The 20,629-nt window shown below is 38.2% G+C and overlaps 1 protein-coding gene across 1 annotated transcript in view; it reads right to left on the reverse strand.

The window, feature by feature from the left end:
• LOC116877492 (uncharacterized protein C3orf20 homolog) overlaps positions 1-20,629 on the reverse strand; it is a 114,127-nt gene that overhangs the window by 35,965 nt on the left and 57,533 nt on the right. Inside the window, exons 8-10 of the mRNA XM_032874253.1 lie at positions 20,185-20,286; positions 3,542-3,701; positions 1,353-1,578 (exon numbers count right to left, since the gene is read on the reverse strand). Coding sequence (XP_032730144.1) covers positions 1,353-1,578; positions 3,542-3,701; positions 20,185-20,286 — 488 coding nt within the window. The remainder of the gene's footprint in view (positions 1-1,352; positions 1,579-3,541; positions 3,702-20,184; positions 20,287-20,629) is intronic.

Consider the following 20,629-nt stretch of genomic DNA (forward strand, 5'->3'; position numbering starts at 1 on the left):
AATGTTAGCCATCCCTGACATTATTAGAACCATCACCGTCCTTATTATACATCTCCCCCTGGAGTACCAGCTCTCCCTACTTGCATATTCCAATTCTCCTAATCACTACAAACCTTATTCAAAGGCTCCTGGGGAAAACAATCCTTTCTAAAAAAAAAAAATCTCTCTCTCCACAAAATTTCTTCAGCCTTCTGTCTCTTCTGCTCTGATAGCACTTACTTCCTTAGTTTCCATTGATTAATGGTATTCATTAATACTTTGAAGTCTTTGGAGGACGGGGACCGAGTCTTTGTGTTGTTGACTGCCACATGCCTGGAAGGCGACAGATGACAGTTTTTGGTTGAATGAATTCCCATGTGCAGGTGTCAGGTAGGACTGCTTGTTTAGTGGCATTTATGAAGTCTGCTGCCAATGCTTTATTGTTTTTTTAAGATTTTGTTTATTTATTTGAGAGAGAGAGCAAGAGAGAGCATGAGCAGGGGGAGGGGCAGAGGGAGAAGGAGAAGCAGACTTCCCATTGAGCAGGGAGCCCATCGTGAGGCTGGACCCCAGGATCATGACCTGAGCCAAAGGCAGACATTTAACCGACTGAGCTACCCAGGTGGCTCTGTCTATGCTTTAAATACAAGAAATATTTACCTCATGGCATTTGTCACTTTAAATTTATTGTTTTCAATAATGTTACTGAAGCAGTACTAGGACTGGAAATCCTAGGGATTTTCACACTGCTACCCAGTGTGAATTCCAATGTAGAGACAACTTACCCCCACATCCGACACCCCTCGCCTCCCCCCTGCCACCTGGACCTGAAAGGAGGTGACACCCAGGGTGGGAAGCATCCCTGTTTGGTAGCGAGATTCAGAGATACAAATGCATAGAGAACCTGGCTTTTTATGCTGATGAAGAAAAGAAGAACACATTTCTCTCAGAAGAACTGTATAAGAAGGCAAGGGAAGCAACAACTCCTGGCCCTCATTTACCATCACCAAACACAGAGTCAGGAGTTTTCAGCCCAAATATAGGGTCAGGTTTCAAATATGTGCTCCCCAAAGAGATAAAAACAAACTGAGTCTTGATTCCTGATTGATTTGAATTTCTCTTGGGGAGTAGGGTGGAGAGAACTCAGATGCTTGAATCTAGGTATATAAATTTGTCCCACTTTTAGGAAAAGTATTTCTTTGATAGCACATAAGTGGTGAGACCTTAACCCACCCTGCTTAGAAAGCACTCCTGTGTGAAGCAATGTAACAGGTCTTGCTTGGCATTTGTAGGTGGACTGAATGAGACATCCATCTGAAGCTCTTTCGAATATAAACTGTACTATGAATTATTAAGACAAATGAGGCCGGTACCTGAAGGACGGATTGCTGCCTGGGGTCTTCTGGGTGTGAAAGAGAGGCACAGGCTTAAAGACACCTTTCAGTTTTAGGAAGGTATTCCGGTATCGAAGGTACTCCTTACTCTCATCTTTTTCTTCTGCACTTTGTTTCAGAGGAAATCTTGCTGATGAGACTTTTTGTTTCCTGATCCCTTTTTCTGGAAGCTTGGGCATTTTGCCAATGTGCATGGAGTCTATTCCTGAAATGTAAACAGAATATACATCACTGAAAACCTTTAGGGGACCAAGGTGCCAGTAGGCTAAGCTGTCTGGGTTACGTTGGTTGCAATAATCTGAACACTCCTTCACCCACTTACAGAAGTGCCTTTTGTTGGTTCTCTTATTTTAAATGCACTTCCTGGTTGCCCAGGGCATACACAGCATATGCGTAATACAGAAAATGTCTAGGTTATCAATAAATCTAATCCATGGGAGTTTTATTGTCTGTGCTTATCTTTGCCAGATATCTTTAAATGCCTTATCCAACTGAAGTAAGTACTCTCCTTAGGTGAGTACTGTTATTTTAATGATATCACAAAAAAGTCCACATTCACCCAGCTAGAAAGAGGCACAACTAGGCTTTGAACAGGTCTATTTAATTCTGAAGGCTGTGTTTTGACCACGCAATAGACCAATGCTTCCTAGCATTTTCTTTTTAATCATCTAGAAAACTGTAAACTGTCAACCCTTATACATATAGATACTTATCATAGAAAATCTGATATAAACAAAAGAAAATATCATGTGTTGGTATGGCACATTGTGGTAAACTTACTGGAATCAACCATCCCAGATTGAACCTGTCAACTGATGGTAAAATCAACTATCCCAGGGGCTCAATCACCCCCACCCAGCCACTGTCCTGAGGGCTAAGGATTTCCATTTCTTAGTTCCTGTGTAAAACATTTGTGGCAAATCTTTTTCGATACTCTACTGTATGCCATCATGTGTAGCAAATTACTTCCTCAATTGGCAAAGCTTTTTCTTTGGGATTTAGCTTACAGTCAATCCTCCTTATTTGCAGATTCTGTACTTGTGAATTTGCCTATTAGCTACAGTTTATTTGTAACCCTAAATCAGTATCTGCAGCACTTTCATGGTCACTTGTAGATGTGTGGAGCTATGAAAACCTTAAGTTTCATCTTGCATTTTCCCAGTTATGGTTGAACAAGACGATGCTCTGCCTTCTTGCTTCCAATCTCATATTATAAGCAAGTATCCTTTCTATGGCCTCTTCAGTGCCAAAGTTTTTTGCATTTTTTGTGCCTTTTGTTGGTGATTTTGCTGTTCAAAATGGACTGCAAGTATAGTACTGAAGTGCTGTCTAGCATTCCAAAGTGCAAGATGGCTGTGATGGTCCTTATAGAGAAAACACAGGTGTTAAATAAGCTTTGTTCAGTCATGGGTTACAGCGCTATTGGCCATGAATTCACTGTTAATGTTTCAATAATATATATTAAGTAAGGTATCTCCAGACAGAAACACATAAAATATGGTTATGTATTGACAGGGTGACAAAAATGCTATGACCGGAGATGCACAAGAACTTCACCCTGTATTTCTCCTAGGAGCAGTGGTTCAATATTGGCTAATTCAGTGTTTGTTGAGACCTTATAGAACCTAATTACAGTGAATAATGAGGGATAAGAGTATTTTCTGGGCGCCTGGGTGGCTCAGTGGGTTAAGCCTCTGCCTTCGGCTCAGGTCATGATCCCAGAGTCCTGGGATTGAGTTGCCGCATCGGGCTCTCTGCTCAGCAGGGGGCCTGCTTCCCTCTCTTTCTCTCTCTGCCTCTCTGCCTACTTGTGATCTCTCTCTCTCTCTCTGTCAAATAAATAAATAAATAAATAAATAAATAAAAATCTTTTTTAAAAAAAGAGTATTTTCTGATCCAAAATATGAACATGAAAGCACCTTCCCTTATGAAAACACAATTAATCAAATGGATTATCTTCTCCAAAGAGGGAAAGGAAATGAAATTAAGGTCATCTTCGGCTAATTACCTGGATCCATGATAAGACTCTCTATGTATACTGATTTACAGTTTACAAACTCACTACCTTGAGAACCTTGGAAGGAAGAGGCATTCAAATGTTGATCTTCTGGAAGTCTGAATGATGGGAACAGGTTATGTGGAGCAATACAATGGATTCCATAACTGACCCAATGCAAATCTGTAGTAATCCAGCCAGTGAAATAGGATGTGCTTGATCTTCTTCTGTAGTCTTCTTAATTTAATAACTGTTGGGATGTCGGAGAAAGGGCTTATGTCCATTACAGGATCAAATGTAGCTATTTTCATTGTGTCTGTTAAACTCAAAGGCTTCAAAACAGGAAATTATATATAAATATTATAATTCATATAGATTATTTACTATATGGTTATAAAACATCAATTCATCCATTTGTTTATTTGCTTATTCATTCAATCAACAAATATTTATAAGTGATATTTATGGGTCAGGCACTGTGCCAGAAACTAAGACTACGGTTATATATAAAAGTCATGTTCCCGGGGTCGTGTGCTTGAGATAGACAGGCTCTGTCACAGGATGGGTGAACATGGAGTGTGGACAGAGACCAGGGAGACAGGAGTGATCAACTGCTTTTCCCTGAGGGTGCACTGAGGAATGGGGCCTTGAGCTTTCTGCTCTGGGGCTGGAGATTGGGAGGCCGCATTTTCATTCTCATCCTCTAAAGCTGCAAGGAAAGCCTTCAGGCAACAAAAGCCACACAGAGCAATCTAGAGCTACTTATTTGGCCACCCCTGGCAAGGGTGGTACAATTCTGCCCCAGGCAAAACACTTGAGCATCAATGTAACAGGACCCTCCCTCAAAAGATCAGCAAGAACATCCAGCTAAGACCAATATACCCATCACAGAGAACTGTAAAACTCCAGCGCTAAGGAAAAACGTATCCAGAATTCATGGTTTTTGCCCCATGATTCTTTAGTCTTTCAGTTTTAATTTTTTTCTCTTTCTTTCTTCAACCAATTTCTTATTTTATCTCTTTTTTAAAATCTTTTTAAATTTTCCTTTTTACAGTTACATTCTATCCTTTCATTGTATTTAATTTTATTTTTATATGTATATAACTATATATAACTTTTTCTTTCATTACAATTTTGGGATGCAGTTTCTTCTAACAGACCAAAATACACCTGTATGGCTCTGCTCTCTTCACCCGTCAGTTTATATTTCTTTTTTTTTTCTTTCGTCTTTTAATTTTCATTTTTACAATTACATTCTATCTTTTCATTGTATTTAATTTTGTTTTTGTACTTATATAAGTTTTTCTTTCTTTACAATTTTGGGATCTAGTTTTCTAACAAACAGACAAAAATACACACAGGATCCAATGTATTGCTTTGTTCTGTTCACCTATCTGATTATATTCTCTCTCTCCCTTTTTAATTTTTTTTTTGCAGGGGGTCTCTTTTGATTTGCTTAGTGTATATTTCTCTGGAATCATTGGTGCCCTTTTAGTGTTTTATTCTATCATTCATCTATTCTTCTCTGAACAGAATGACAAGATGGAAAAACTCACTTCAAAAAAGAGAACAAGAGGCAATACTGACTGCCAGGGACCTAGTCAGTATGGCTATAAGTAAGATGTTGGAACTAGAGTTTAGAAAAACAATTATAAAGATACTAGCTGGGCTTGAAAAAAAGCAGAGGAGACACTAGAGAATCCCTTTCTGGAGAAATAAAATAACTAAAATCTAATGAAGTCAAAATTAAAAAGGCTATTAATGAGATACAATTAAAAATGGAGGCTCTAACTGCTAGGATAAATGAGGCAGAAGAGAGAATTAGAGATCCAGAAGACAAAATGATGGAGACCAAAGAATCTGAGAAAAAGAGAAATAAACAACTACTGGATCATGAGGGGGAGAATTTAAGAGATAAGTGATACCATAAAGCAAAACAATATTAGAATAATTGGGATCCCAAAAGAAGAGTAAAGAGAGAGGGGTAGAAGGTATATTTATAATTATAGCAGAGAACTTCCCTATTCTGGGGAAGGAAATAGGCAGTGAGTCCCCCTCAAAATCAATAAAAATAGGTCAACACCCTGTCATCTAATAGTAAAATTTGCAAATCTCAGAGACAAAGAGAAAATCGTGAACACAGCTCAGGACAAGAGGTCCACAACCTACAAGGACAGAAACATTAGACTGGCAGCAGACCTATCTACAGAGACCTGGCAGGCCAGAAAGGACTGGCATGATGTATTCAGTGTGCTAAATGAGAAAAGTATGCAGCCAAGAATACTTTATCCAGCTAGTATGTCACTCATAATAGAAGGAGAAATAAAAAGCTTCCAGGATAAACAGAAAAAGAATTTGTGATCACTAAACTAGCCCTGCAAGAAATATTAAAAGGGATCCTTTAAGTGAAGAGAGAGCCCCAAAGTAACATAACCCAGAAAGGAACAGAGACAGTATACAGAAACTGACTTTATATAGTTCATACAATGGCAGTAAAGTTGTATCTTTCAATAGTTACTATAAATTGGACTAAATGCCCCAATCAAAAGACACAGGGTATGAGATTGGATAAAAAACAAAGACCCATTGATATTCTGTCTACAAGAGGCTCATTTTAGCCCCAAATTTAGCTCCAGATTTAAAGTGAGGGGGTGGAAAACAATTTATCATGCTAATGGACATCAAAAGAAAACTGGAGTGGCAATCCTTATATCAGACAATTTAGATTTTAAACTAAAGACTAGGGACGCCTGGGTGGCTCAGTTGGTTAAGCAGCTGCCTTCGGCTCAGGTCATGATCCCAGCATCCTGGGATCGAGTCCCACATCGGGCTCCTTGCTCGGCAGGGAGCCTGCTTCTCCCTCTGCCTCTGCCTGCCATTCTGTCTGCCTGTGCTCGCTCTCTCTCCCTCTCTCTCTGACAAATAAATAAAATCTTAAAAAAAAAAATAAACTAAAGACTATAATAAGAGATGAGAAAGGGCACTATAGGTGTCCTTTCTAGGTCTAACAATTGTAAATGTTTACATGGCAGCAGCCAAATACATATAAGCCAACTAATAACAAAATCAAACAAGCATATCACTAATAATATAGTAATAGTAGGGGGCTTTAACATCCCTCTGTCCTCTCTGCAATGGACAGATCATCTAAGCAGAAGAGCAACAAGGAAATAAGGCCTTTGAACAATACACTGGACCAGATGGACTTCACAGATATATTCAGAGCATTCTATCCTAAAGCAACAGAATACACATTCTCCTTGAGTGTACATGGAATATTCTCCAGAATAGATCACATTCTGGGTCATAAATCAGATCTCAACTGCAACTTTCCCAAAAGATTGGGATCATTCCCTGCTTATTTTTGGACCACAATGCTTTGAAACTGGACTTCAGTCACAAGAGGACAATTGGAAATAACTCAAATGCATGGAGGCTAAAGAGCATCCTACTTAAGAATGAATGGATCAACCAGGAAATTAAAGAAGAATTTAAAAAATTCATGGAAACAAGTGAAAATGAACACAACTGTTCAAAATCTTTGGGATGCAGCAAAGGTGGTCCTGAGAGGAAAATGTATAGCGATACAAGCCTTTCTCAAGAAACAAGAAAGGTCTCAAATATACAAGCTAACCTTACATGTAATGGAGTTGGAGAAAGAACAGCAAATAAAACCTAAACCCAGCAGGAGAAGAGAATTAGTAAAGTTTAGAGCAGAAATCAATGAAATAGAATCCAAAAGAATAACAGAACAGATCAACGAACTAGGAGTTGGTTCTTTTTGAAAAATTATTAAGATCGATAAACCCTTGGCCAGACTTACCAAAAAGAAAAGAGAAAGGATCCAAATAAATAAAAGCATGAAAAAAAAGAGGAAAGATCCCAATTAATATTGAAGAAATACAAATGATTATAAGAACATATTATGAGCAACTATATGCCAACAAATTAGGTAATCTGGAAGAAATGGATGCATTCATAGAGATGTATAAACTTCCAAAACTGAAACAAGAAGAAATAGAAAACCTGAACAGACCTATAACCACCAAGGAAATTAGAGAAGTAATAAAAAATCTCCCAACAAACTAGAGCCCAGGGCTGGAAAGCTCTCAGAGGAATTCTACCAAACATTTAAAGAAGAGCTAATACCTATCCTTCTGAAGCTGTTTCAAAAAATAAAAATGGAAGGAAAACTTCCAAACTCATTCTATGAGGCCAGCATAACCTTGATCCCAAATCCAGACAAATACCCCACCAAAAAGGGGAATTACAGACCAATATCCTGGTGAACATGAATGCAAAAATTCTCACCAAGATATTACCCAATAGGATTCAACAGTACACTAAAAGGGTTATTCACCACAACCAAATGGGATTTATTTCTGGGCTGCAAGGGTCTTTCAACATCCACAAATCAATCAATGTGATATGCTACATTAATAAAAGAAAGGACAAGAACCATATGATCTTCTGGATAGATGCAGGAAAAGCATTTGACAAAGTACAGCATCCTTTCTTGATTAAAACGTTTCACAGTGCAGAGATAAAAGGGTACATAATTCAATATCATAAAAGCCATCCATGAAAAGCCCTTAGCAAATATCATACTCAATGAGGAAAAGCTGAGAGCTTTCCCCCTAAGGTCAGGGACATGGCAGGGATGTCCACTGTCACCACTGTTGTTAAACATAATACTAGAAGTCTTAGCCTCAGCAATCAGACAACAAAAAGAAATAAGAGGCATCCAAATCAGCAAAGAAGAAGCCAAACTCCCACTCTTTACAGATGACATGATATTCTATGTAGAAAACCCAAAGACTCCACCCCAAAATTGCTAGAACTCATACAGTAATTCAGTAAAATGATTGGATATGAAATCAATGCACAGAAATCAGTTGCATTCTTATACACCAACAATGAGACAGAAGAAAGAGAAATTAAGGAGTTGATCCCATTTACAGTTGCATCCAAAACCATAAGATACTTAGGAATAAACCTAACCAACAAGGCAAAGGATCTGTACTCAGAAAACTACAGAACATTCATGAAAGAAATTGAAGAAGACATAAAGAAATGGAAAAATGTTCCATGCTCATGGATTAGAAGAGCAAACATTGTTAAAATATCATGCTACCTGGAGTAATCTACACATTCAAGGTAATCCCTATTAAAATACTATCAACATTTTTCACAGAGCTGGAATAAATAATCCTAAAATTTGTATGGAACCAGAAAAGACCCCAATAGCGAAAGGAAGGTTGAAAAAGAAAACCAAATTCTCACCAATTTGGTGGCACCACAGTTATGGACTTCAAGCTCTATTATGAAGCTGTCATCAAGGGTGCCTGGGTGGTTCAGTTGGTTAAGTGACTGCCTTCAGCTCAGGTCATGATCCTGGATCAAGTCCTGCATCAGGCTCTCTGCTCTGCAGGGAGTCTGCTTCTCCTGCTAACCTCTCTCCTCTCATGGTCTCTCTCTCTCAAATAAATAAAATCTTTAAAAAAAAAAAAAAACCCAGAGCTGTCATCAAGATGTATGGTACTAGCAGAAAAACAGACATAGATCAATGGAACAGAACAGAAAACTCAGAAATGGACCCTCAACTCTATGGTCAACTAATCTTCAACAAAGCAGGAAAGAATGCCCAATGGGAAAAAGATAGTCTTTTCAACAAATGGTGTTAGGAGAATTATAGCCATGTGCAGAAGAATGAAACTGGACCATTTCCTTACACCATACACAAAAATAGACTCAAATGGATAAAAGACCTAAATGTGAGACAGAATTCCATCAAAATCCTAGAGGAGAACACAGGAAGTAACTTCTTTTTTATTTTTTTAGATTTTATTTATTTATTTGACAGAGAGAGACAGTGAGAGAGGAAAGACAAGAAGAGGAGAGCTGGAGAAGGAGAAGCAGGCTCCCCTCTGAACAGGGAGTCCAACACGGGGCTCACCACCAGGATGCTGGAATCCAGGCACCCCACCCAGGCACCCCACAGGCAATAACTTCATGCTAGAAATGTCTCCAAAGGCAAGGGAAAGAAAGGCAAAAATGAACTATTGGGACTACATCAAAATAAAAGCTTTTTGCACAGCAAAGGAAACAATCGACAAAACTAAAAGACAACTGAGAGAATGGGAGAAGATATTTGCAAATGACATATCAGATAGAGGGCTAGTATTCCAAATCTATAAAGAACTTATCAAATTCAACATCCAAAGAGCAAATAATCCAATCAAGAAATGGGCAAAAGACAGGGTGCCTGGGTGGCTCAGTCAGTTAAGCATCTGCCTTCAGTTCAGGCCACAATTCCGGGGTCCTGGCATCCAGTCCCGCATCGGGCTCCCTGCTCAGTGGGGAGTCTGCTTCTCCCTCTCCCTCTGCCTGCCATTCTGCCTACTTGTGTGCTCTCTCTCCCTCTGCAAATAAATAAATAAATAAATGGGCAAAAGACATGAACAGACATTTCTGCAAAGAAGACAAGCAAATGGCCAACAGACACATGAAAAAACGCTCAACATCACTGGGCATCAGGGCAATACAAATCAAAACCACAATGAGATACCACCTCACACCAGTTAGAATGGCTAAAATTAACAAGTCAGGAAATGACAGATGTTGGTGAGGATGCAGAGAAAGGGGGATCCTCCTACACTGTTGGTGGGAATGCAAGCTGATGCAGCAACCTGGAAAAGAGTATGGAGGTTCCTCAAAAAGTTGAAAATAGAGCTACCCTATGACCCAGCAATTGCCACTACTGGTTTTTACCCCAAAGATACAAATGTAGTGATCTGAAGGGACACCTGTTCCCCTATGTTTATAGCAGCAACGTCCACAATGGCCAAACTATGGAAAGGGCCCAGATGCCCATTGACAGATGAGCTGGTAAAGAAGATGTGGTATTTACATATATATGCAATGGAATACTACTCGGCCATCAAAAATGAAATCTTGCCATTTGGAAAGACGTGGGTGGAACTAGAGGGTACTATGCTAAGCAAAATAAGTCAGAGAAAGACAATTATCGTATGATCTTACTTACATGTGGAATTTAAGAAACAAAACAGAGGATCATAGAGGAAGAGAGGCAAAAATAAAACAAGATGAAATCAGAGAGGGAGAAAAACCATGAGAGACTCTTAACTACAGGAAACAAACTGAGGGTTGCTGGAAGGGAGGGAGGTGGCAAGACAGAGTAACTGGGTAATGGACTTTAAGGAGGGCATTTGATGTAATGAGCACTGGGTATTATATAAGACTGATGAATCACTGACCTCTACCTCTGAAACTAATAATACATTATATGTTAATTGAATTTAAATAAAAATTTATAAAAAAGAATTTTAGGACAAAATCATCAATTACAATGCAGAAAGAAAGAAAGAAAGTTAGTTCTCATTGTTTTATGGCCTGGCTAACATGTGGTGTTATTATCCTTTTATTTATTGCCATTCTAAGAAGCATTTGGTGTTAACTCATTATAGTTCTAATTTCTATTTCCCTGATGACTAGAGATGTTGAACATCTTTCTGTGTGCTTTTTGGTCACCATACCTTATTTGCCAAATGTCTGTTCAAATCTGTTGCACATTTTTTATTGGGTTTTTTATTGAATTGTAGTTCTTTTTATGCTCTGGATACAAATTCTTTGTCAGATATATATATTATAAATATTTTTTACCTTTCTGTGGCTTGCCTTTTCATCTTCTCTCTGGTATCTCAAAAATTTTAATTCTGACATAGTTAAATTGATCGTATTCCCTGAAGCATTTTTTGGAAATGAAATATAGCTGCTGCTTTGGGTCAAGTACTGATGAATTTCATAGTTCTATGAAGTGATTTAAATTAACGGAAGCCTGATCTGGGTATTTTCTTAGAGACAGCTGGGTGGCTCAGTTGGTTGAGTGTCTGCCTTCAGCTCAGGTCATGATTTTAGGGTTCTGGGACTGAAGCCTGTGTAAGGCTCTCTGATTAGTGGGGAGTCTGTTTCTCCTTCTCCTTCTATGCTCTCTCTTTCTCTCTCTCTCGCTCAAGTAAATAAATAAAATCTTAAAAAAATAAAATTTAGGGGGCGTCTGGGTGGCTCAGTTGGTTGAATGACTGCCTTCAACTCAGGTCATGATCCCGGAGTTCTGGGATGGTGTCCTGCATCGGGCTCCCTGCTCCACGGGGAGTCTGCTTCTCCCTCTGAACTTCTCCCCTCTTGTGCTCTTTCTCACTCACTCTCTCTCTCTCAAATAAAATCTTTAAAAAGTAAATAAAAATAAAATAAAATTCAGGGAATAAAGTATTAAGAATAATAAAAGGAACATTCATGTACCCACTACCCATAAACAGAACAGTATCAATACAATTAAACCTTAGGTCTCTTACACCCTTCTCCATTTTTCCTCCCAACAAGGGAAATTGTTTTCCCTATTTTTATTTTGATGTTTTCATTATCTTGTGTTCACTATAATTTTATTTCACATCTATGGATTATTAAATAATAAGACAATATCCTTTACTTTCTTATGAACTTGGTAACACATTAAAATTTGTATTAGTTATAATGTACTCCGTTCTAGGTGTTTTTCAGTAAAAAAGTTTCTCAGAAAGTTTCTTCTGCTATATAGATGGAAGTAAAGGTGTCCAGCAAGACTTAAAAAAAAAATACAGTTTTATTCAGCTAGAACTCACATACCAGACAATGAATCTGAGTACAGAATTCAATGGTTTTTAGTATATTCACAGAGTGGCACAGAATTGTCTAATCACTTCCACAATCTAATTTTAGAATACTTCTTGTTCTTCTCCCACCCCACCCCCCATACCTGTCCCAATTAGCAGTCACCTCTATTTCTTCCTGGCCCTTCAGACTTAGGCAACCTCTAACCTACCCTCTGCCTCTAAAGATTTTCTGTTTTGGACATTTCATATAATAGAATCATACAATCTGTCATCTTTTGTGACCTGCCTTTTCATTTAGCATAGTGTTTTCAAGATTCATCCATTTTGCAGCATATATCAGAATTTCAATCCTTTTAATGGATGAATACAATTCCACTATATGGATAGAACACATTTTCTTTATCCATTCATAAGTTGATGAAATATGCTATTATATACAAGTTTTTACATAGACATGTTTTCATTTCTTTATGGAGGAGTGGAATTGAAGAGTCATACGGTAACTCCATGTTTAACTTTTTTAAAAAAAGATTTTATTTATTTGTTTGTTAGAGAGAGAAAGAGAGAGAGGGAGAGGCAGGCAAAGGGCGAACCAGGCTCCCCAGTGAGCAAGGACTCCAATGTGGGACTTGATCTCAGGATTCTGGGGTCATAACCTGAGCTGAAGGCAGACACTTAACCAACTGAGCCACCCAGGCATCCCTATGTTTAACTTTTTGAATAACTGCCAGGCTGTTTTCCAAAGTGGCTGCACCATTTTACATTTCCATAAGCAGTGAGGAATGAGAGTTTGAATTTCTCCATATGCTCACCAACAATTGTTACTTTTAGTCGTTTTAATTTTAGCCATTCTAATGGGTGTGAAGGGGTATTTCATTGTGATTTTAATGTAAGTTTTCCTGCTGGCTAATTTTGTTGAGTATCTTTTTGTATGTTAATTGGCCATTTATATACCTCCCTTGGACACATGTCTATTCAGATCTTTTCCCCATTAAAAAATGGGTTCTTTATCTTTTTATTATTGAGTTGTAAGAGTTCTTTATATATTCTGGATAAAGGTTTCTTAACAGACATATGATTTACAAACATTTTCTTCCATTTGTGAGTTATTTTTTCACTTGCTTGATGGTATTGTTTATAGCATAAGTGTTTTAAATTTTGATCAAGTCCAATTTATTTATTATTTTTTACTTGTGCATTTGGTGTGGTATCTAAGAAACCATGTCTAATCCAAGATCAGGAAGATTTAAAGTTATGTTTTTTCCTAAGAGTTTTATAGTTTTAGCTCAACATTTAGGTCTGCAGTTTAAGGACAAGATCTAATTCCATTTTTTTCCATGTGGATATCCAGTTTTCCCAGAATCATTTGTTGAAAAGACAATCTCTTCTTTAATTGTCTTGGAAGCTCAGCCAGTTTTTTTTTGTTTTGTTTTTGGGTTTTTTTTTTTTAATTTTTTTTTTTAAATTTATTTGACAGAGATCACAGGTAGGCAGAGAGGCAGGCAGAGAGAGAGGAAGGAAAGCAGGCTCCTTGCTGAGCAGAGAGCCCGATGCGGGGCTCAATCCCAGGACCCTGGGATCATGACCTCAGCCGAAAGCAGAGGCTTTAACCCACTGAGCCACCCAGGGGCCCGTTTTTTTTTTTTTTTTTTTTTTAATTAAGGAAAAACCTTATCTCTATCTCTATCTCCTCAGATTTCCATGAAAGAAGGGTCCTTCCTTACTTTTCTTCAAAAATATCTTATGAGGGTGGGCATGTCTGGCTTCTTCTTCCATCCCTTCATTTCTCTTCACAAAGAAATACACAATTCAGCTTATGGAAGACTGGATGATTATCACTTAACCTGACCAAGTTTTCCAAAGTGGCACCTTTTCAACACTTTTTAAGATAATATGCTGTTCAGGCAGTTGTTATGACTAAAATGAAAAAGATTTTGTGGAAGCAGTCTGACAGAAAGACTCTGAAACAAATAGGGAAGACATCAGAAAGTGGTGCCTTTTTTCTATGTGCCTCTCTGCAGCCAGGGAGGGGCAGGTGAAATTCTGCCACGTTGGACCATGTTTCCTCATTGGCCCCCACCAACTGCCTTCTCTGACTACTTTGTATGTGGTCTGCCTTGTATATCCCATCCCTGTATGACAAGACTACCAACAGTCATATCTCCCCCTGTTCAAGTTTCCCAGCTTGCACTCTGATGGGTAAAGTAACTGGTTTTCTTCAATTTAGAGGAAGGGTTTAGGGAGTTTCAGGTCAGAACTATCTACAGTCCAGCTTTTCCAATACAACTCTCCTGGTGGGGCCTATCCTTTCAGTAATTAATCTCTTGATTTAGGTCACAGTGATCAAGAGATAGAAGCTTCCAGTTATAAATAAATAAGTCACAGGGATGGAAAATACAGCATAGGAAATACAGTCAATAATACTGTAATAACTTTGTATGGTGATGAATGGTAACTACACTTATGATGAGCATTTAGTAATGTATACAATTGTCAAATCACTATGTTGTACACCTGAAACTAACATAATATTATATGTCAACTATAATTCAATTAAAAATTTTTTAAATAAATGCCTTTATTTCTACTTGGCTCCTTATCTCTATTTTTTTTCTTTCTTTCTTTTTTTTTTTTTTAGATTTTATTTATTTATTTGGCAGAGAGAGATCACAAGTAGGCAGAGAGGCAGGCAGAGAGAGAGAGAGAGGAAGAAGGAGGCTCCCTGCCAAGCAGAGAGCCTGATGCAGGACTTGATCCCAGGGCCCTGAGATCATGACCTGAGCCAAAGGCAGAGGCTTACCCCACTGAACCACCCAGGTGCCCCTCCTTATCTCTATTTATAATCAGACTCAAAAAGGAAGAGGGAGCAATAGGTACTTCCAGATTACTATTATTTTTGTTTCATTCAGTTATATATGCTTTGGATAGATTATGTATCACACAAGGTAGCATTTCTATTTCATTTGAGCTTTTTCATCTGAGCTTTTTTGATTGAGTTGGATTCATATCACTCATTTCATCTTAAATACATTTTCCCAACTCATTTTTTTAATCTTCAAGATTAGCCTAATTTGCAAACATATTAGGTAGGCTGAGGAGCCTATGAAGGGCAAAGGACTGGAAGGCTGCATGCTTTTCATGTCAGGGCACAAAGAGACCAGATCGCAAGAAATGTTTGACAGAGAAAATAATTCCCCAAAGTGTCAGACATCGGCCGACGAACTCTGAGTACAGCTTCAAAAGTAGAAAACTCAAGAGTATACTTGTTAACAATTGTTGGTGTTTTGGAATGCTAGAGTTAGCTCATTAACTATTCATGTGAAATTAAACAACAAAGAAATTAAAACAACAAATTAAACAAATTAATAGAAATTAAACAACCAAAAAAATCTCCTTTGAAAGGTCATGCCCTAACATTCTTCTTTGGAAATACTGCTCAAAGAACATACAAAACATCTAAAAAACAAAAGAACATCTTTCAGGAAGATTTGGAAAAGGAATAATTTGACACAGTTGAGAAAATTATCCTTGCTTGCACAATCTTGAACATTTATTTTGGAGGAAGGGCATGTCTATGAAAATCGCTGATTGTAGGAGTTATTTAGAGAAGTTACAAAAAGGGACTCTGTTGAATTTTCTGCTATTTGTGAATGTGAGAGATAAATATATCAACCTCTACTAAAAAAAGTTAACACAAGAAGTCTTACAAGCCCTTTGGAGAAGGTGGCCTCATTCTAAGTCTTTGGAAAGTGTAGGTTTCATTACAGAAATGATCACATTATACTGTCAAACTTTCAGAACTGTAATAATTTTTTTCTGATTGATTTTCTTTGCTAATGTTACTCATACTGTTTCATCTTTGTAGGGATTTTACACATTTCAAAAATATTTTTTATTTCAAAAGCAATGTATTCAATATAAAAAATTAGGCATACATCCTTCCAGTCTTTTAAAATACATATATAAGAATATATTTTCCTTTGATCAAAAGTGGAGTCAAACAGCACAGGCTGTTTCATCATGTACTTTTTTCTTCATTCTTAACAAATTCTATGAACATCAAAGGAATTTTGTGACACCACTTTCCCTAGAAACTAAAGACCATTCATATGAAAAAGAAGCAATTTTTTAAATTAAATTTTTTAAATATGAGAAAACAATAAATAAATATAAATAAATATAAGCACACTTTGATCAATTTACATATATTATAAAGAGAATCATTTCTTTTTAAAAGTTTTTAAAATTATTTTTTGAAGATTTTATTTATTTTTATATCAAGAGGGAGTAGAGCAGCAGGCAGAGGGAGAGACAGAGAAACAGGCTTTCTGCTGAGCAGGCAGCCTGATGCTGGGCTCCATCTCAGGACCCCGAGACCATGACCTGAGCCAAAGGCAGACGCTTAACCAACTGAGCCACCTAGGCACGCTGAAGAGCATGATTTCTTTTTTTTTTTTTTTAATTAAGTTTTTTTAAATTTTTTTTATAAACATATAATGTATTTTTATCCCCAGGGGTACAGGTCTGTGAATTGCCAGGTTTACACACTTCACAGCACTCACCATAGCACATACCCTCCCCAATGTCCATAACCCCACTCCCCTCTCCTGGCCCCCCTCCCCCCTGCAACCCTCAGTTTGTTTTGTGAGATTAAGAGTCACTTATGGTTTGTCTCCCTCCCGATCCCATCTTGTTTCATTTATTCTTTACCTACACCCCAAACCCCCCATGTGGCATCTCCACTTCCTCATATCAGGGAGATCATATGATAGTTGTCTTTCTCCGATGGACTTATTTCGCTAAGCATAATACCCTCTTGTTCCATCCACATCGTCGCAAATGGTAAGATTTCATTTCTTTTTATGGTTGCATAGTATTCCATTGTGTATATATACCACATCTTCTTTATCCATTCATCTGTTGATGGACATCTAGGTTCTTTCCATAGTTTGGCTATTGTGGACATTGCTAAGAGCATGATTTCTAAATAGTTTTATATTAAATAACTTAAAAATGATCACCAGTTTAACAGTACCAAGTACCCTTGACAAGTTCAGGGCTGAAGATTATCCAACTCCAGGTGAGAGAAGCTATAGAGGCTGGGATCAGGGGGTGTAGATTTACCCTCCTCATCTAAGACAGAAACCAGCAAAGGCCCTCTCACATGCACTGAGTAGGGGAGGGAAGGGAATTATGGGAAGGAGTGGCACTCCAGAAGGATGTAGCAGAATAAATAGAGGGAGATAAGACTTAGGCTCCACCTACAAGAAATCCTGTCACCTTGATGCAAGCTTGCCAAATTGCTCCCTTCTAAAGCCACCATAAAACAAACCACAGGAATGTTGCAAAATCTGCCACAATGAGGAAGAAGAAGAATCTGGACTATTGTCACCACCATCCGGGCTTCAGAAAGCTGCCCCAGTGCAGGCTGAGAAGTTAAGTGGTTTGACACATAAGAAGTTAACTGGTCTAGGAAAGGCTGAGAGCAAGGGCCTAACGCACAGGTTTGGGGCACCCATTCCTCTTTCTCATATTCTACAAATTTGAAGCGTGGGCAAATGCCAACAATTGCACAAGAATTTCTACATTTCATGCATCTGTTCCTCAGCTCACTATAAGCAGGTTTCCACTTTCAACCTGTACCCTGAAATGATTCTTGCTGAAGTCACTGTTGATCCTCATAAGACAAATCCAGTGGATGCTTTGTATTTCTCATTTGCTTGACTTCTCTGAAAGGCTCATCCTGTTACCACTCCCTCATTTTGAACACATTTTCTTTGAATGTTGTTCTCAGTTATAAGAAACAGAAAACTCCCTAGCCTTTTTCTAAGTATGAAATTACAAAATCACCAAAAGAGGAGGAGTGGCCGTCTCCAGTTGTTCCCAGAACACCAACCAACCACCCAGGGGAGGTGCTGCCTCTCCATATCAGGAAGGTGTGGCCTAGGAACCCCCATTGGTGTTGTGGGGCACAGGAACAGTGTACTAAAGCTGTGAGGTTAGAACCAGGGAGCTGCCATAATTGTGTCTTGGGATCTGTGATGCTAGCAGCTAGATAATGCAGTGTTGCTGTAGGAAAACCCACCTTCTCCATGATCTTGCTTGCCAAAGCAAGACAATGGTTTCCCCGTATTACCATCTTCCAAATCGCACATGAATACATCTAATGAATGGGGCTTAATACACATCTAGAAATCCATCTGCAAGAGAGTATGGAAATACAATTTTTATCTGTATAGAGGCATGCAAGAAGAAGGGGAAAGGACATGGGTCTCACCATGTTCACCACAGTGACATGGTTCTCCTACCTCTCAGCCTGCCCCTTAAGTGTTGGTTCACTTGGCTCTCTTCATTTTTCATCCTATCTACTCTTATTTGGTGATTGATTTTCCATCTTAACACATAAGCCAAAAAACTGTCCTATGAATTCTGCCTCTTAATTAACTTGGAGCTCTCATCTATGTTCCATTCTTGCCAGCTTAGTTCAGTTCAGAGTATCTTGGCTAGACCCCTGCAGTAATCTTATGACTTATCTCCCCATCCCATATACCCAAATATCCCCCCAGGAATAACCAATATAGAACAGTTCTCAACACAAGTGAGTACATCCTTCCTTGGGGGTATTCACAAATGTGCATGGGCCTTTTGAATGATGACACAATAGGCATATAGTTTATGGGGCCATGGATGTATTCTGCAATGGTCCCGAACAACTAAGAATTATCTTGCCCCAAATGCCATTAATGCCTCCTTGAGAAACAAGGATTCCTGGAATCAGGATGTCATGGGCCACTAAATAGAGTTGTTAAAACTCATTAAAGTATACACTTAAAATGGATGTATCTTATAAAATGGTAAATAAATCATACTTCAATAATGTTGATTTTTAAAAAGTCAAATACATCACCTCACACCCAATAGGATGGCTACTATTTAAACACACACACACACACACACACACACACACACACAGAAAATGACAACTGTTGGGAAGGATATCAAGAATTGAGGGACACCTAGGTGGCTCAGTTGGTTAAGTGACTGTCGACTCAGGTCACGATCCTCAAGTCCCCAGGATCGAGTCCTGCATCAAGCTCCCTGCTCAGCAGGGAGTCTGCTTCTCCCTTTGACCCTCCTCCCTCTTGTGCTCTCTTTCTCAAATTAATAAATAAATTTTTTTTAAAAAGCTTATAAATATTAAAAATGAAGTTACTATATGATTCAGCAATTCCACTCTGGAAATATATCCAAAAGAACTGAAGGTAGGACCTCAAAGAGATAGTTATATACCCATATTCATAGCAGCATTATTCACAATAGCTAAAATAGGGAAGGATTCCAAGTGTCCATCAACAATTGAATAGGCAAATGAAATGTGGTACACATGTAATGAAATACTCACCTTTAAAAATGAAGAAAATTCTGACACCTTATACAATGTGGATGGACTTTGAGGACCCCATGCTAAGTGAAATCAGCCAGTTACAACAGGACAAATACTGTATGATTCTACTTATATGAGGTACCTAAACCAGTCAAATTCATAGAAAGTAGAAAAGAGGTTCCCAGAAGATAGGAGAGAGAAGTATGAAAGGTGTTGTTTCCAGGCACAGAGTTTCAGTTACACAAAATGAAAAAGTTCTAGAGATAGATGGTGGTGATAGTAGCACCAGTGTGAACTGAGAGTTTATGGCACTGAACTGTACACTTCAAAAGGGCTAAGATGTTAAGAAAAGTGAAACGTGGGACACCTGGTGGCTCAGTTGGTTAAGCCACTGCCTTCGGCTCAGGTTATGATCCCAGGGTCCTGGGATGGAGTCCCACATCAGGTTCCTTGCTCAGCAGGAAGCCTGCTTCTCTCTCTGCCTCTGCCTACCACTCTGCCTGCTTGTGCTCTCTCTCTCTCTCTGACAAATAAATAAATAAATAAATAAAATCTTAAAAAAAAAGAAAAGAAAAGTGAAACACAAACAATATAAGTCATCCTAGGCTCTTTCCAGTAATTATATGACAGGGTCATCTGTATGTAATAGCTGTACTGGAATCCAGCCTGTGCTGGAAGAGAACATTAATTTTATAATAACGTGAAAACTAAAAGTTACCTTTGCCTGCAATCTCAAAATAGTGACTATTGCACACTTACATCTTTGTCCTGTGTTGTGGGTTTCAGATGCTTGCACTTCACTTTATAGGCCTTGAATAACTCTCTGGCTTCTGTGGAGATGGGACTGACATCAGGGAATGGCTGAGAGAGAGTATTAAACTTTTTTCAGATGACATGGAATAAAAATCCAGGCAGGCAAGATAACTTGCCGTAAAGGCACTATTTATGGCAAAAATTATACAACTTCAGCATATATGAAATAGGCAAGGTATTTCTATGGTATAACCAGGAATAACACAGTTTTGATGCCCATCCCTAAAACTAAGGGTTTTTCATTAAAGTTTCATACATGTTCTATAATATGTATATCATTCACATAAATGCACTCAAAATTTTAGAACCTTCAAAAGTTTGATCAGAGTCAGTCAACTCACTACTTAACTGCATGAAGTCAGTTTGCGTGTCTCACCTCTTGACAAACAAA

This window comes from Lontra canadensis, unplaced genomic scaffold (genome assembly GCF_010015895.1).
Source record: "Lontra canadensis isolate GAN:19392208 unplaced genomic scaffold, GSC_riverotter_1.0 scaffold52, whole genome shotgun sequence".
In the NCBI taxonomy this organism is placed as follows: Eukaryota; Metazoa; Chordata; class Mammalia; order Carnivora; family Mustelidae; genus Lontra; species Lontra canadensis.